Source organism: Canis lupus, chromosome X (genome assembly GCF_048164855.1).
Source record: "Canis lupus baileyi chromosome X, mCanLup2.hap1, whole genome shotgun sequence".
NCBI lineage: Eukaryota > Metazoa > Chordata > Mammalia > Carnivora > Canidae > Canis > Canis lupus.
In genome coordinates this window covers 104,753,398-104,772,673 of record NC_132876.1, presented here as the reverse complement: position 1 = coordinate 104,772,673, position 19,276 = coordinate 104,753,398, and the positions used below count along the sequence as shown (strand labels likewise).

Here is a 19,276-nt window from a genome sequence, read left to right as displayed (position 1 = left end):
GGTTTAATGGGGTGAGGAATGAGGAGATGGGTGATCTTATTCAGGAGGCACTTGTTGGGATGAGCCCTGGCTGTTATATGTTAAGTGAGGAATCACTGAATTCTACTCCTGAAACCAATATCACACTATATATCAACTAAGCAGAATTTAAATAAAAATTTGGAAAGGAAAAAAAGATTTGTACATAGTGCTCACTCTGCATGTGTAGAGTGGGATTGGACAGATAAATGAGGAAGTGACATGTTTGTCATCCTGCCCTTGGCGAGTATTTTTCCGAGCTCCTGCCTGGCGGCCCTGACTCCACTACCCCACCAGTGTCTGCTCTGGAAGTGGAAACTCATTTTTGACAAATTTGAAAAACTCATTTTGCCAAAGCAAAACATAATTAGGAAGATAAAATCTGCTCCCCAAATTGTCATACAATGTGTTCTCAAAGTTGAGTTGTATTTGATGATGTTTATAAATCCTCAGCTGGGAGGAGAGGAGTATAAGTGCTCAGTAGTTTTTAGCTTCCTTCTTTTTTTCTCCCCTGCTTTGGGTGCTTACTCTGTCGAATATTGTAGTAAGTACTCTGCATATGTTATCTGATTTAATCTTCACAACAACCTCATAAGGGTATGTTGTTTTGGCTTCGTTTTCCAGAGAAGGAAGCCGAGGCTTAGAGGTAACTAACTTGACCTTGGCGCATAGTTCGTTAAGTGGCTGACTGCAGTTAGCTGGGAACTGGCTCTCTGTGATTCCAGAGCTTGTGCTTTTAACCACTGTGCTATACACCCTACTGCCTGTTCTTAGCTCTGAGAGGCTATAACAGAATTTCCCAAGCAGGTATGAGTGTGAAGTCACAGGAGCTTCATCTTCTTTATGTTCCCTTTTCTCCCTCACTGCATCCCATACCTGTGGACTAATAGCCCCCCCCCACACACAACTTATGCACCAAACACCCCTGAGTGGAACCATTTTTTAAATAGTTGATTTCCCATTTCTGTTTGTATCACCAAGAACCTGACCTAGAAGCTAACTGCTACCCTTTACTTCCTTGGTTTTAAATTTCCCGGTGGCCCAGTGCCCCCTCATGAGTGACATGTAAAAGATAGAAGCAGAGCCAGAGAGCTGTCAAGTGAAGGATGGTGGAGCCTGCCCAATGGGCAGCCTCATGACTGCTCAGGTATATCAACACTGGTCCCAGAGGGGACTAGGCTGATTTTGTTAATTCTGGGGTCATATTTAAGATAATTCTAAATTAAACAGTGGCAAATTTTGACTTGCTTAGAGACAAATCTTATTCTAATTGCAGCTGCCTTATAAATCCAGTTTTCACAAATTATTTTCAAAGGTGGTAGTCTCATGGGTCCCATCTTCAGAGGGTTCACATCATTACTGACCAGTCTCAGTCCAGAACAGGAGCCCTCCATGGTTATGCACAGTCCCACCAAGTCCCCGTCTGTCCTACCCCCTGACGTGCAAGCTCTTGGTGCCAGGTAGCCATTCAGAGCTCCTGGAAGGGTCTGTGTCCTCTGCTCTTAAGGACTTGCTGCTACACCCCTTCTTAGCTTCTCTGTCTGATTTTTATCTCTTGTCACTTGACAGTAGTTCTTATACTGAGGACTTGTGGGATTGTCTTCCCTGTGTCCTCCTCCTCCTCTGCTCCTGATATACCTGCTGTCACCAGCAGCATCCACCTATCTACCTGCATTAGTGAGAAATCTTTTAGTCCTTTATCTCTCCCTGTTTTCCCATAGGCAGTCCAGATTAGTGACTTGCAGGACAGCAAATGCCAGTTACCATAAAGATCTGCAGAAAACATGGAAGGTCTCCAGACAGCTCTTTGCAGGCATTTGCTCCCTGCCCTAAGCGGGAGCCACATTTTGATCTGCATCCTTTATTCCTCCACCTCAAGTGAAAAACCAGGGTGGCTGTTCTTCACTAGAGGATTTGTGGCCCATGTTACCAGTTCTCACTTAGCCTGTGGTTTTAGAGAGGAGGAGGGAGGAGGTGGGAAAGTAAGGGGAGTGTTGGGGGTGCATGGTTTCTAAGAGGTGCAAGCTGTAGGCATAAAATTACTGTAATTTGTTTTTAAAATTCTAAATCTGTTTTCTTTATATAAAAAAACTGCAGTTAGTGAACTGACACTGTTAAATAAGTTGAAGTGTACAAATGTATACGTAAAATACAAGCCCTCCAACTGCCTAATCACAGACATAAAATAATTCTCTTGCTTTTAATGTAGTTTTTATCTTTGATTAATGAAATGTATTACAGTGTTGAAACTTCAGTGAAGTTTGATACTTTGTCCTTTTAGTTAGTACAAAGAAATCAGGAATAATGGCATAATTTCATTTAGGAAAATTATTAAGTTCATGATTTTTTATTTTTAAGACTCTTTTGTGGAGAGCAAGTATATTTTTCAACTACTTTTTTCTTTTTCTGTTGCTTTTATATTGCTTTCCTTGAAATGAAAGGCAAGCATCAAGTGTTGGTTTTATCCTGTGGCTTCACTTTGGAAATTCTCTATTTCTCCCTGACACCTCCTGAAGTCTGTCTGGTGGCATGTTTCATGGCCAGGTGTTCTGTATGGGAAGGCCATTTTAGTGAAAAGGAGAGAGGATGGTCTATTAAATGAGTGAATGAATAAGTGTGTTGAATTGAAAGAGAATAATTTGTTCTCTCTAATAACTAATGGTCCTCATTATCCCACAGTAAAATGTGTATCATTTTTCTGAAACCCATGTAAGATTATTGCTGTCGGGCTTAAATAAAGCAAAATTTTACTCTTTTCCATCTGTGAATGGAAAAAAAAATACAGTATTACTCTTCTTACACAATAGCCCAATGGGAAACATGGCCACTAAAACTTGGAACTCTTAGCTTTTGTTCTCCAGACCGTAGGTTTTTTCCCTCTCTTGTTCTAGTGAAAGCTCTTTATAGTCTGTGGAGGAAATATTCACAGTATGCTTCAACATCCAAGTAGTCTTCTGTACCTGGAAAAACAGGCTAGTGATAAGAATAGTCTAAAGTTCATCCTGGAATTTCATCTTTTAATAAATTTTTATTTCATGCATAATAGTACTTAGAATTATGTAGTATCTTTCCTCCAATGACCAGTGATTTATATAATAGCTGTCAAGTACATTTCTTCATGATCAGTGGTAAAATTGCAGGCATTTGGCTATCTGGGCAGTTTTCTCATTGATCCTGAGAAAACTACTGATATTTGAAGAATGTGAGAATTTATAATTTAATCTCTGAAAATGGTGCTTAAAACAAGATAACACAGTTAATCCAGTGTCTTCCTGGATTGAATTGCAAAGTAAAAATTCCCTTTTTAAAAATTGGCCCTATACCATACAGGTTACAGAATGTATTTTTTGTCAGTAGGGTCCTGTAATATCCAAGAAATAAGTGCAGGCCAAGCAATGTTGGGTGTGCCTTTGACCGGCCCAGAGAGATAGACCTCCAAAAGATGGTGGTGCAGGGGGAGCAGAATAAGTTGTATAGGTGGTTGGGAATAGGGTATGCCACCAGCGCAGTCTTTGTTGATCTAAGACTCTCGCCTTTTTTAGAATTAAGCTCTTAGAAGAATATACATACATGACCATCATTTGCAAACCTTAAATATTTTCTATACCATAATTAATAAAATTTTAAAAGTAAGATCATACCAGATGCAAAATAGGATATTATCTTGTCAGCTGATAAGAACCATCTCTTCCAGGATGGAGCACCATTCCATCACATCATCAGATGGATCATGCTCCCAGCCTACTTTTGCATTCACTGAGTAGATTAATGTTGAAGACCTGCTGTGCTCAGCATCATAATCGGTACAGTGAAGGAGATGAAGATGAGTAAGCCATGGCACCTTTACTCAAATTATAGCGCAGTCCATTTAGTTAATTTCACTGTCCAGGGAAGTCTAGTGGATAGCACAGTGCATGTCCCAAAAGATGTAAAATAAAGGATTTCAGACACTCAGGGGAAGCAGAGACGACTTGTAGCTGGGGCCACCGGGGAAGAGTTGATGAAAAGTGTTGGCAGTTGAGGCATTATGGGAATGCGCTTTGGAGAGAGAGGCCAGTGTGGACTTGGGAATACTTGCCTTTTCTCACCTCTCATTAGTTCTTCCAGCCTGTTGCTGAATGGCAGGGGCCCCCATCTCCATGGCAGTGACCCATGCCATCTCAGCCACTCTACATGACACACGAAGGCCTGCAGTGACACTGCTCACCTAAGTCAGGCTAAGACCCCTGGGAACTTGGAGCCAAACTGGGGCATGTTTAGGATAATCACTAGCACTAGTATTCTCCTGGCTTTTTGCCATAAGAATTTCCAGGGGAAAATGGGAATTTCATTTATAAGTTAGATCAATTAAAACATTTCTTAACTTTTTTGAGGAATAATTGACAAATATAATTAAATATATTCAAAATGTACAAAGTGATGATTTTATATACATACACATTGTAGAGTGATTACCAAGATCAAGAGCATTAACATATCCATCACCTCATGCAGTTTCCATAGTTAACTCTTCAATGTGGTAAGAATGCTTAAGGTGTACTCTCCGCAACTTTCTTTTTTTCTCAGCAATCTTCAAGTATACAGTGCAGTAGTAGTAACTATAGATCAAGGTTTTTAAAAAGATGCATCATTTTAATTAAGTATACCAAAATTGCACTTACCAACATTGTGTAGCCTATAGAAAAATGGGTAAGATGTAATAACTGAAAACAGCTGAACACAGCACTATACACATTAAAACTATATCAAATACATATGAATAAGCCTGGAAAGGGTGAAGGTGGTAAATTATAGCTTCCTTCTTGAAGAAGTAATATTCTCATTAAAAATAAGATAGTTTTTACAAAATTAGAAGAAAACATGCTTAAACAACTACTAACTTATAGAAAGCAGTTTCTTGGTACCTCCAGCCTGGCTCCTATCTCCCCCCACTCATACTTATCAACATAGCTGTGGAGAAGAGAACTTTGTTATAGGAGCAACAATCCTTGTTCTCTTATTTTGTGCTATTTTATTTTCCAAGCATTTTTTTTTAGCACACACTTACCATCTTCTCAGGTTTAAAAATAGGAACGAAAATACTCCCAAAGTTTTTTCCTGCCCAAAGGTACATATTTCATTAAGTTAAAATTCACATTTAAAGCTATCATCAAGGGCATTAAAATGTTTGTGTGAGGTAATGAGGGTGCTGCACATCAGGATTTTTTTTCCTGTCAAGATTTTGGAAGTTACCTTCTGCAGGACAGTTAGAATCTTGGGAGTTTATTTAACCCAAAGGCTTGGCTATTATTTTTTTTTAAATACTCGGAAGTTTTCCTTTGTGTTATGGAGAGATTTACTGTTGCTATGAAAGGCAGGTGTCTGCCACTTGTATGGTCAGTTGTGTATCTTGAAATTAGATCCACAGTATTCTTAAAATGTTTTTTATGGAAACTTCAAAATGTGTTCAGTAGTAGAGAGAATTACATAAGAAGTCCTCAGGTGCTCATGACCCAGCTTCAGCAGTCTGCAGCTGTGGACAATCTTATTCCTCTTTCCACCTGCTCCAATTTTTTTGAAGTAAATACTAGATGCCATATAATTTTACCTGTAAATAATGCATTTTACATTTCTAAAAGACAAGGATTCCCCCTTTCTAGCATAACTACAATAGTACTATCACTAGTGTAAAAAAAAAAAAAAGCCCAGGGATGCCTGGGTGGCTCAGTGGTTGAGCATCTGCCTTTGGCTCAGGGCATGATCCACAGGTCCGGGATCAAGTCCCTCATTGGGCTCCCTGTATGGAGCCTGCTTCTCCCTCTGCCTGTGTGTCTCTCATGAATAAATAAATAAAATCTTTTTTTTAAAAAGCCCCACAATTGCTTCATTTCATCAAATATCTAATAAGCATTCTCATTCCCTGATTATATTAAGGGTGCGCTTCTTTTTAAAAGCTCCCTATTTAAAAAAAAAAAAAACTCCCTGTTTGAATTGGAATCTAATCAGGGGCCATATGATAGTTAATTTCCTTTTTAAAATTCATCCTTCTGATTTACTTGTTAAGAAACTTGGTGGGCGGGGTGATGGGGGAGGTGTCCTATACAATTTCCCTTATTCTGGGGTTTACCAGTTGCATCATCCTGGTATCTTTTAACATGTTCCTCTGTCTCCTGTATTTTCTGTAAAGTGGTAATTAGAACTAAAGACCATATTTAATTCAGTTTCTTTTAGTTTTTGCTATTACTGCTTCCTGGGTGATGGTGTGCACATCTCTGAGGAGGTACTTAATGTCTGGTTAAAATCAAACACATTTGGACACAAACTCACAGGTATATCATAAATATTTAGTACTCATTTTCTCACGGTTTTCAACCTGAACTTTCTGGTAGTATACTTTCGGAAAAGCACACAAAACCTAACAGAACATCTTGATGAATTTTTACAAAGTAAACACACACCATTGTAGTCATCCCTGAGCTCAAGAAACCTGTATTATTACATCCCCATAACCCCCCTCATGCCGCCTCCTAGAAACTATCCTCTACTCTCCCCAGAAAATTAAAATTCTAATTCCTTACATCAATGATGAGGTTTTCTTATTTTTGGACATGACATAAATTGTCTTTGCTCTTTGTGTGTGGCTACTTTCATTTGTATTCTGTTTGTTAGATTTTTATTCATGTGGTTGTACTTCCTTTATGTATGGTATTTCACTGTACCAACATACCACACTTGATGACTATCTAGTGTAGGTGCACCTATGGGTTGTTTCCACAATTGGATGATTAGGAATAGTGCTATTCTGAGCATTCTTGCACATTCCTTCTCTTGAACAGTTGCATTATTTCTGTTGGATATATACTTAGGAGAATTGCCAGGGCCCCGGGGGACATGTATGTTCAGCTTTAGTACTACTAATTTTCCAAAGTGGTTCGACTGATTTATACTCCATACTATCAGTGTATAAGCGCTCCACGTTCTCATCAGCACTTAATGTTTTGTGTTTTCTTCGTTTAATGTGGCGGTATAACATTGTGATTTTAATTTACATTTCTTTGATGACAAATGAAGTTGAGCCCCTGTTCACATCCTTATTGACCATTTGAGGATCTCCTTTTGTGGGGTGCCTGGTGAGGTCTTCATATACTTTTCTATTGAGTTGTCTTTTTCTTAACTGATTTGCAAGCATACCTTATACATTCTAAGTATGTGTCCTTGGTAATATATGTCATAAACATCTTCTATTTAGCATGCTTTTTTTCAAGTGTAACTTAAAACAAAATGCTACTATCTTAAGAGTATCGTACATTCTGTTTATCAAATCACAAAACTTTTCTATCAACCCAAAATGTTCCCTTCTTTTCCTTTCCATTCAATATCCCTCTCACAAAAGAAATCACTCATCTGATTTCTCTGACCATAAGTTAATTCTGCCTAGTGTAGAATTTTATATAAGTAATTTTCTACAGTGTATACTTTTTTGTGTTCAGCTTTTTTTCACTTAGCATAGCACTTGTGAGATTTATCCATCTTGTGGCATTTATCAATGCTCATTCTTTTTCATTGCTGAGTAGTACTCCATGGTAGATCATACCAGTTTATTTTTTCATTCTCCTGTTGATGGTCGTCTGGATTGTTTCCAATTTCTGGTTATTATGAATAAAACTGCTATGAAAATTCTTGTACACCGCTTTTTATGGATGTGGCATTCACCTTTTAACAATTCATTAAGCATTTTTCTCTTAATCATACTAAACAGTTTGTCTGTTGTTCTCTAAGAAATCCAGACACATGAAAGCCTGGATTCCTGCAAAAGATAAATGATTCATTTCCTAAAAGAAATTTTTAGAAAACAATTTCATAATAAGATTCTATTACTAGTAGCTTAAGTAATTATTATAAGTAACTTCTTGGGGATATCAGTTTCTCTCTTTGCTCATTTGGAGTTTCATTCATATGGATTTTTCCTACTTCCTCACTTGTACAGTTGTATATAATTAGTCTTACCGTAGTTATTTGCATTTGCACTAATAAAGATCTTGTCTTTTGAAGGAAGAAAATTACTTGGTCCAATGCATCAGCCTCTCAACTGAATGCCTTAAATTCAGAACAGTTTAAATAATCCTTGGGAATGGGGGCAAGTGAACATTCTAAAAACTGGTATAGCTTACAATGTTTAGAAAGTACCTGGTACAAAAATTAATTTTGTGCTACATGTCACATTGGAAGTGTGTGTGTGTTATAAGAATCTGGTGATCTTAAGTAAAAAACAGCACTGCTGAACTCATCCACTCCAATGCCTATGATATTACTTTCTATAAATACTTTCTGAAACATTAGAGCTTTGATCTTGTTGCCAAAATGTGAGATCCTATAAATTTTCTAATTATAAATGACAGTATTTTAATTTCATTTCATTTTCCCTCTGTCCTCCCCATCCCACTCCCAAGCCCCCTCCAACATGATATGACTCTATTACTACAAGTCACAAGATTGAATTAAAGCACACATCATTCCTGCTTATTGCAGGGAGAACCACAGCTGCTCTTTGCCCAGATAACTAGTGTGAGACCCAAGTAGGCTATTCTTTGCTTTATTCTGTACTGGATCAAATGATTGAAGTTACCTGTCAAAAGCTAGGCTAATAAAAGTGGAAGTTCCTTTACTCAAATAGGGCATAAAGTTTGTTTCTTTAAGCCAGTTGTTCAGAGAAAGCTCTTAGTAGAAGAGATACAGAAGTTGGAATTCAGTTTTGTGTCTCTTCTTCAAAGTAATGTGATTACTTACTGTATGGTGAACAGTTTAATGTAGGTGTATATATGACACCTTTGATCATAAAGATTTTGCTTTAATGTTTTTTCCAACAAAAGTGTTTAATTTTAGAGGGACAGTAATTAAAATTGCAGTTCCATGTAGCAGCTCTATTTTGCACATTTAAAAATTTAGAATCTACCTCTAGGTGGCAGCACCAGATACTTTTTTCCTGTTTCACTAGACCTTAATGAGTTATGGTATAAGCAGTAAAACTTTTAAGTCTCCCAAAACTTTAAAATAAGCTGCTTGTTGCCAATTCCATGAGGATTTGGAAACACTAATTCCTACGTAATGGAATAGAGTATGTTTGGGGCTTGTTTAAGCCTAGTTTTTGACCTTTAAAAGAAAGATTCCAGCAGCAGTGATCCTTATTTTTTAACATGATGTTATATGTTTTCATAAAAAGATTTAAGTTAGCCCTCTGTGATTTGTCTGTTGAACTTCTAATTGTGCTCCCAAGAAAATTACTTTTTTATAACATTTTTGTATCTAAGTAACTTGGACAAGAATCATTAGATACCTAATATTTTAAAGTAATTATAGTGTCCCCTCCTGTTATATTTTTAAAATTTAACATTGATCTATGACCAAGAATGCTGAGATGAAACCCCTTCTCTTAAAAAAAATCAGCATGGGAATAAATCTGAAGTAATTAGCTATGCCACTTGGCTTTATTATTGCCATGAGCAGATAAGGGTTGTTTGTAGAATTGAACATTAAAATAGACATTTTATAAGGCCTGGTTTTTTTTCATGACTTTTGGACCCTTGTTGGGCATTTCCCCATAAGTAGTCAGAGGGCCCTTGTCCTCTTTTGGCTTACTTGTTAGGCAGGTTCCCATGAAACTTCAGGTACACTAAGTAGGTGGAGGCTGGTAGGGTAGCCTAGAGAGCTTTCGTTGCTTCCTTGTTATAGGTTGGCTGTTTGTGGGTATGTGCAAAACCAGTGTTGTTTCGTTCCTGGATTTTTGGATTGTGGAAGAAGTCTGCAGTTGAGAAAACCTTTGCCTACTGTTTTTCTTTTTCCTTACTTTTTGAATAGTATTGGCCTGAGAAATTGATGAATCATCATACTGTCAGAGAAAAAGTGAAGTTCTTTCTCATAGTTCTTGATGAAGCAAGGCATTTTGTGAATACTGTTGGATTCACAAATAGAGTTTCAGGAATTTGTAACAGTTACCCTCAGTACAGAAAAGAAATGGCTTCATTTACAGATGTGGCCTCTCTCACTCATTTTCTCTGCCCCCCCCCCCATCTTTATTATTAAATTTTTTAAAGATTTTATTTATTTATTCATGAGACACAGAGAGAGAGGCAGAGACACAGGCAGAGGAAGAAGCAGGCTCCATGCAGGGAGCCTGATGTGGGACTCGATCCCCGAACTCGAGGATCATGCCCTGGGCTGAAGTCGGCACTAAACCGCTGAGCCACCCGGGCTTCCCCCCACCCCCCACCCTGTCTTTAAATGGGATGGTATATATTCCCACACTCTTCATGAATTTACTCTCTCTCTTAGGGGTTAGGTAATTTGTAAAATAAAAATGTATAGTGACTCTCAGGGCCAAGTTACCTTGGCTACAGTAAATTATGTCACTAATAAACAAGAATATTTTTTCAAATTGCTTTTAATGTGTACTTTTTTTTGTTGTGTGATCATATTAGGAAATTCTCATTTTGATCAACTCCTACAAAGAACAGCTATTAACTTGCTGTGTAGTGTGAACATGTGTTCCATATATTTTTCCAAATGCATAATCTTGAGTGAATATCATTTAGATTTAATTATGTTCATCCACTATTTTATTTTTTCATTCATACAATATTTATTACATGCTTATTACATGCTGGGTATCACTGAAAGGGGTTTGTCCTCTTATGTCTAATTTAAACTTCAAAAGTGCCTGGTCAGTGACACTACCTCCATTTTGTAGGTGAGAAAATTGTGACTCATAGTCTCTGTCTTTTTATTCTTTGTTTGGCACCTTTTCACCATGTCACTCAGCCTCAAGTGTAGGTGTCACTTGAAAATTGACCAAATAGAGTTTAGGATCTTGTCACTGAGTTCTGAATACATCTATACATCTGTTTATCTACCTATGCAGCTATTGATAGAATTAAAACGGTTTTCACATATTCTTGGTATTTGAATTTTTTGCTCAGTGACTTTTATATTGCTTATTTACCTTTATGCTAAAATAAATATGATAGCTTTCCTTAGAGTTCTTAGAGCCTAGAATTTTTAGGGATGGCTAAAAGATGATGTCAGAAACATATTTTAAGATACCGTGTATATTAATTACCTTTAAGTGTAAATCCAAATAGTATATTTTGACAGATAGGCTTTGACCAAAAGTAAATAAAATTGGCCAGCCTAAAAATGTTTCTTTTCTTTAAATAGTTTGTGGAGATGAGATAGGATAAACTACCTCAATGTATCGATTGATTTCTTGTGTTATTTTGATTGAAATATGGATGGTATATTTTGTTTCAAGATTGTTGGGAATGTTTTGGCCTATAGAATCTGTAGATCCATTGTTTTTGCACATATTTTAAATTTCTGAATTCAGAACACCAAAAAACCATGTTGCGTTTTTCTCGGATGCTGCTACTGAATTTTAACCACTGAATTAGATTGCACCCTACATGCTGTTAACTACTGAGCCAAGATGGAATCGACCATTGCATTGAAATCAGGGTTAGCAGTTGTATCTACACTTGAAGGAGTTATAATAGCATTGGACTTGTTTTCTTTAATGGGATTTTTATTCTCTATTTTCAGTTTTAATCGTGAAACTTTGATTTTAAGAGATTTCTTAATAACATTGCACATTCATTTGAGATTCTCACTGGAACTGTAAAACCATCCTATAGAAATAGTTGCTTCTGAACCCAAACATCTGGGGGCATATCTGCTTTGTGTTAGTGAAGCTGGCTTGTTTTATTTAATAAAGTGATCTTTTGTAAAAAGAGAAGTCAGTTGTCCATGTGATGTGAGCCTTTATCTTGAGTTCAAATGGTTGTGTATATGTGTGCATGAATTTAAAATTATTCCTTTGTGAGGGTTTTTTTTTTCCTTTGGGGTCTTTATCACATATGGAAATTCAAATAATTGTACCTTTGTGGATTTGTTTTTTCTTTAACATTAACAGGACTCGACCCCACCCAATTTAGAGTTCATCATTATCATAAGGATGAGGAGAATGATGCCCTACTTGGTGGCCCAGCACAGCTCACTGATGAGGAGAAATACAGGGACTGTGAAAGATTCAAATGCCCATGCCCCACATGTGGAACAGAAAATATATACGATAGTGTCTTGGATGGTTCGGTTAGTTTCTTTTTGTTTCTTTTCTTCATTTTGTTAACCAACTACTGTAGAGGCCTTTCCTTCCCACTGTATGTATGGAAAGGGAGGAAAATGTTGCTTTCATGTGTTTAAAGAATTTTAGCATCGTATGAATTCTGCCTTTGCGACTTTATTTCTGCTAGAAAACTCTTAGTATATGGTGCTTGCATATTGTTTTTGGCTTCCTAGAGTGGTTATTTGGCCTTGGTTTTTAAATGGAATCTCTTAAAAATTCTAAAGTATCTTAAAGTATTTTTTTATTGTAATTCCTTAATTAGTAACTTGTATTTCCCCACTCCCAGCTCCAATTTATCAAGACTTAGAGCAATATTTGCCTTTATCTTAAATCAAGTTAATGGGAACTAAGTGTTTTTGGAAAGTTTTTGTTTATCTTTACACATCCCACTTGCCTCCTTTTTGACTAAGGTACTCTGATTATCTTTTCTGCTGTCTTTGCATGTCAGACATTAAAAAAGTCACAGGGAGACATTCCTCTCAAGAAGTACTGCCAAAAAAATGTATCATTGACCTTGGATCAGAACTTGAAACTTAGCCAATTTACTTGATTCAACTGCAGTGTTATACATGTACTAGCCATTGGCAAATGAGTAGGCAGCAGAACTGTGTAAAACCTTGAAACTGAAAGGAAATACATCCTTTATCTAAATTAAAAGTAATTATTTTAAGTTAATTTGGACAAACAGCAGATGTTTTGCATTTTTTTGAATCAAAACAAAGCAGTCTTTGGAAGCAAGTGCAAGGAAGAGGCAGACACAGATCAGCAGTACTTGCTAAATCCTTGAGTTTTGCTTCATTACAGCTGTAAATAAGATAGTTAATTGCATGGAGGCTTGACGACTTGCAGATGGGCTAACTGTGGAAGAGCCGATGTCAAGCTCTAAAATCTCTTCCACCTGGAATTGCTTAGTGTGGCGGGTAGGGTTATGTACCAGATTGGAGCAGGAAACCAAGATGTTTAAGTATCAAGAAGGAAAACAAATGCTCCAGAAACCCCAACAATTTTCCTATATATTCTATTTGCTTTGTTTTGTTTTTGTTTAAAACAAAACAAAACAAGAGGTTTTTTTTTCCCCCCGCCCACTAATAGTTAATTCTTTCAAATTTCTACTCTTCTTGCCTTCCCTTCCCCCAAATAATTTTCATTTGAGGGGGTAGTGGAGAGGGAGAATTACAGAAATTTTAGATTTTCTAAGGGGACAATAAGTGATTGCTTTCTGGTGTAGTACTTAATTTTTAGGCTTCATCTTAAAATTAAGTTGCCAATATGAAAGGAAAGTAATGTCATTAGTACGCTTGCTCTGTCTTCAAGTTTGGAATGAGTAAGTACAATTTTAAAACTCTGATCAATATCTCTGAGAAGAATGTTTATTTCCAATGGTGTGACTTCACTGGTATTTTTAGAGGGAAAATTATTTCATCCCTAAGGTCTGTCATATATTGGATGTAAAAACAGAAGTGATTTCAGGGTTTTCCCTTCGACTTGTATTCCATTTTATGATGGCCAAGAGGCAGGAGGTTCGTGTGACTAAGGGGATCCTCGAGAGGACAGTAGTTGAAAAAATAGGGTTAAAAACTCAATAATGAAACGAATTAAGAATATTGCACACCAGGAGAGCATGTTAGTTTTTAAGCACAAAAAAACCTTTGCTAGCCTTGCAGTAACCCTTTGTGTATTTGTCTGTTCTGGCTTCTGTAGGGAACTGATGTGGAGCCCAGCTTGTATCGCTGCAGCAACATTGATTGTAAGGCTTCACCTTTGACCTCTGTGGTACAGCTGAGCAACAAATTGATCATGGACATTAGACGTTGCATTAAAAAATACTATGAAGTAAGTATCCACGATGAGTTTCTTACATATGGGGCTTACTTAGGTTTGGTTCTTGTTCTAAAATAAAACAGTATGGTTTTGTATTCCTGGTTTTTATGAAACTAAAATTCTTAGAAGACTTTGCAGGAAAGGCATTTTATTTTCTATTGGATATCTCTTTCATTAAATGAGCAGTATTTTAAATACTGAATTTTTGCTTTAAAGAAAAATGAGAATATAATCAGGAAATATTTTAGTTTATTGTTACCTGAGTAAGACTAAATTAAGTGGTCACTCAGATCTTTGACCAGAGGAGAAAAAAATCAATATTGCCTGTCTTTGGCAAGTAGAGTCATAACATCATGTGTGGTGATTTTAATAACTGCCCACAGGTTAAGACTTTTTGTGGTAATCTAAACCATTACTTGGTTGTGTTGTCCAAGGAAATGAAAATAAACATTTTTTAAAGATTTATTTATTTATTTTGAGAGTGAGAATAAAAGTGGGAGGGGCAGAGGGAAACAGAGAGAGAATATCAAGCAGTGGAGAGAGACACACACACACACACACACAAAAGCCCAGAGCCTGACACAGGGCTCAATATCAAGACCTGAGCCAGTTGGACGCATAACCGATTGCACCACTCAGGCTCCCATAAGCGTTTTTTAACTTTAAATGCAATGCAATTTGTCTGGCATTTTAAAGAGACTGTCTAATTTTTATAAGTATATACTAAAAATGTTAGAAAAGTGAGTGAGCAGTCTGCATTAGAAAGAAGGCCTTTTTTCAAAGCATTTATTTTGGTTTTAACATATAGGGATGAGGGGTTTTTTTTTTTTCAAAACTTAAAATTGAAGAAACCACATGCTTCTCATTTGATTTTTCTTAGTGTTTATGTCATTTGTCATCTAAACAAAATTCCTATTACATAAAAGCTCAGTGTAACTTATTTAAAGAAGCTACATTGGCAAAGCATTTCCAAAAGCTCAGATTCTATTGGGTAACACCCATGACTTTGATCGGTGTCATCCTTTAATATCTACTTATATTAGTTAACATTTACTACAGCATTTTCTTCTTTAAAAATCGACCTCAGGGATCCCTGGGTGGCTCAGCGGTTTAGGCCTGCCTTCGACCCAGGGCGTGATCCTGGAGTCGTGGGATCAAGTCCCACATCGGACTCCCTGCATGGAGCCTGCTTCTCCCTCTGCCTGTGTCTCTGCCTCTCTCTCTCTCTCATTCTCTCTCTCTCTGTCTCTGTCTCTGTCTCATGAATAATAAATAAAATCTTTAAAAAATTTTTTTTAAAAATCGACCTCATGAAATGAAAATCAATTATTAGATTATTAGGATGAAGAGTAGAAGCATAGAGTTTATTGTGATTTTGGAGTAGGATAATTTGTATTTGTCAAAAACACCCAAGTAGATTTGTCTGAAGGTATTTTAGAAATAATAACTATGACTACATTTTGAGAAATCTGAAGTATTTTAGTGAATAATCCTCTGCTACACTTAATGAACAGTTAGATCAGAATAAAGGTTATCTGTGGGTTCACATTGCACAGTAGATGAAATGTTCAGCACATATAATGTTAGGCCTTTATTTAGCATGAAGAGCCCAAATCAAAACTATTTAGCTCCTCATTTACAGACCTCGTTGAGCAGAGCATGATTCTTGACTCTTGGGAAGAATTCTGAGTTTTCTCTCAGTGTTTAGTCTATCAAAATCTTTACCATGGAAATGTTAATACTAGAGGAAACTCATCTTTTCCTTCTATAAGAAAGGACAATCTGTTATGACTAAGTTGAGAATAGGCAGAAAAGGGATCTTCTGTATAGTTAGAAATATGTTCTAACTGAAAGATTGATTTCTAACTGAATTATATGTGGGGGGGTGGTATGAGTATTTTTCAAGCTAAATAACCTACTTTTAGGCAGCTAGACATTTAACACAAGGTTTCCGTTGTATTTGCTTTAATTGTCTTTTCTACCAGGTATCTCAACAGCAGATAACAGTTTTCCTCTAGTTAAGTGTGCACTGGATTGATTTTTCTATAGGATTTCTTATTAAAGTGCCCAAATACCACTCCTGAAGTTTGAAGCTTGATATGACTCTCCTCAAAATTAGGAACTTATTTCTCTGCTTGCTTATCTTAGTCATATATAATTGGATGGGAGCAAAAGAAATCCATTTATTTGTTCTATGGCCCCATAGTGAACTAATCTCTAAAATTCTCAAGATGAGAGCTTTTATACAGAATGCTCAAACGCCTCTACATTCTACTTCACTGGTAGACTCTTCTCTTTTCTCCTGTCCCCAGATTTAAAGGAACTTTTGCTGGTAGAGGGACGTGGCATTAGAGTTTTCTTTTGTTATTCTGCATCAAGTGATAGTGATGACCGTAAGTTCAGTGTGATATACTGTAGCAATGGCAATCCAGCTAGAGATTAATACACCAACTGTCCTGAAGACAAAGATATTGATAATAAGTACTGAGGTAAAATGACTGTTTTCTGAAATGACCCAAAGAATTTATTCTCATTTCACAATTTAGACAGTACTGGGCATAAAAGTTGTCCCTGGACTGAAAGCAAGAGTCAATGTTGTGTTTCATTTTTGTCTTAACTATCACTGCAGAGGAAGTAGAGCCTACCTTAAGAAAGGAAGGCATCTATTTAGGGAAGGACCTTGAAGAAGACAGTGGAGGAGTATGGTACTTGACCAAACACTATCACCTGCCAAGGAACATAGTTCTAGATCACCAAGAAATCGGGGTGTCAAGAACAAAGGGACAGAAGTTTAGCCTAACACAATATGGTTCTGAACCACTTTTCAAAAAAATACATCATATATCCTGTTAGTTTCTGTCATGAATAAATAGTGCAGATCGAAGAAATGTGATGTAACAAACATTAAAAATTTTGCATATCTGATAATCTGTATCATATATTTTTATATTGGCTCCTTCCATAGGAGACAATTTCTCTCTCTCACCATATAGGAGTGATCGTATCCCTTGAATTCTCATTTCTTAGAACATTTACATTTCAGTGTACATAGAAATACAGAAAGCATCGAGCAAGAAAATTTAGTATATTAATTGCTTTAGGAGGAAAATAGTCTAATACTTTATCCCAAGACTTGATGGGAGCATTGAAAGACTTGGAGGTATCAAAGAAAGCTCTAATTCAAAGTTCATTTTGTGCCCTGGTCCTTGTTGGTTCCTCTACACAAAGTTGAAATTGAACTGGTATTTTTTGAAAATCATAAAAAGGCCATGTAAAGACTGTATCTCTAAGCTTTGAAGGATGTTTTTGAAAGACTCAATTTTACAGTGAAAAATTGATATGTGTTTCTTTTCCCCTTAAATTCTGTTCCAGAAGAGCAAATAGACACACACGCACGCACACACACACAAAAAGAGAGAAACACTAGCTAATCTAAATTGGGAAATGAAGAGGGCTTTTTTTAAGCATGAAAATTTCATCATCTTGTCAGCTGGCAGAATGCCTGCTGTGTGGATTCACAAAGGCTAAGAATTACACTTTCATGAAATTTTCCTCACTAACTGCCCTGGTTAATTTGAAAGATAACCCACTGTTCTAATTCATTCCTCAATTGGGCGGTGCAGGTTTTATCTTTGATCTGACAAAGCATTTGTGTTAATCGTTTTGGCCCTCCACTAGACACTCTTGGGATTGTGCTTTTACAATAAATGTGTCTGTGATAGCTCTTTAGTCTATTATACTTACAATAGATCCATAGAACTGGTAATTAATTCTCCACTGCTTTGGAAATGGGAAGAATAGGTGTAGCTCTGTCAAGTGCTGCTGGGAAGTTTGTTTAGCTGGTTCATTTTTGAAGTGTTCCCCTCAGCCGTCCACGAAGCAGCCACCGAGTCTGAGATTGAGTTGCTGTCTACCCCAAAGACTTGCTGATAAATGGAAAATCAGACCCCTCTTGGTACCTGGGAGGGGTTTAGTGGGTCATTTACTTTCCTCTCAAGTACTGTTAGTTATAATATACAGTGAATCTTCATTTTAATACGTAGCCATTTGGTTCTAAGGCTGGATAGTCAACGGAAATATACTCCTAAATTCTCACTGATGGCTTATGCAGGTTTTAGAGTTCTGCTGTGACAAAATATATCCCTCACGAGTGTTGGAGTCTTTCAAGCCACTTGTAAAGGAGCATTACTTATCTCCAGCACTTCACGTTGCTGACCCTCCATCTAGAATACTTAACTCAGTGTCATGCATATGATAAGTGTCCATTAGTTTCTTGGACCAGAAAGTGATGGTTGAATCTCTTGGAAATTTGCTATTGATTATACAATTTCAGAATTTTACTAAAATAAGCTTTCTGAGGACAGGGGCTGTGCTTTCTTCTGTGGCTCATCTGTGATCTCTGCCGCAGCCTGTTGCTCTCTGTAGTGTGTATATTTTAATGGTTAGTAACCAAAGGAACCAACAAATGAAGGTTACACTATCATATGTTTTCTTTATTTTTTTATATGTTTTCTTTAAATTCTTTCTTACACTCCTGTCATACTGGCAGAAGGTTTATCAGTAGTATACAGGATTCTCAGGTAGCACAAAATCCCACAGAATTTTAAGGTCATGAAGGCAGTGACGGAGCCTTTTGTTACTCTGCCTTCCATATGTTAAGTCCCCGATTACTGTTGATTTTATGATATGCTGAGCTCCAACTTCATAGCTCTAATTTGTTTTCTCCCCCAAACATTGTATCAGGCAAAGAGGCACTGACCAGAAATATTTTTATCATGGTTCAAAATCACATTGTGCAGTAAAGTACTCCTTGTCCTGATCCCAGTCTCTCCCTAATGATACAAAGTGGATGCTCACTGTACTACTTTTCTCATTCCAGCTCTTTCCCTGGTCTTTCTCTTTTACTCCTTAAAATATTAATTGTGGCATAAGCTACATTTAAAAAATCTCTTTTGGACCCACTTTTTTGAGGAATTCAAAAAATGACGTCCAATGTCAGCTGCCTCATGATGCAGAGACTTTATTAGGCTCACATATACAAGCACCTAGTGAAGAAGGGAACAATTGACCAGTGATGCTGAGCCTCAGCGTGGTGGCTGTGAGTCCATCTGGAAGATGGCACACATCTGGGAAGTAGAGTGGGATGTTTTGTAGTATGTGAAGAATCCATGTTAAACTTGTTTTTTGTTTTAATCTTGGCAAATAAGTAAAAGCCTGTTAATTTTGGAATGGATATGCATTCCTTGAAAACAAAACTAAGGACAACCATCAAAAATAATGTTA

The 19,276-nt window shown here is 36.9% G+C and overlaps 1 protein-coding gene across 2 annotated transcripts in view; it reads left to right on the top strand.

Annotated features, from left to right (window-relative positions):
* Positions 1–19,276, top strand: part of POLA1 (DNA polymerase alpha 1, catalytic subunit) — a 309,415-nt gene that overhangs the window by 132,596 nt on the left and 157,543 nt on the right. For both annotated transcript variants that reach the window (XR_012026683.1, XM_072818081.1), the window contains 2 exons: positions 11,960–12,138; positions 13,874–14,005. Coding sequence is in view for 1 of the 2 variants with exons in the window: in XM_072818081.1 (XP_072674182.1) it covers positions 11,960–12,138; positions 13,874–14,005 (311 nt within the window). In the remaining variant the exon portion in view is untranslated. The remainder of the gene's footprint in view (positions 1–11,959; positions 12,139–13,873; positions 14,006–19,276) is intronic.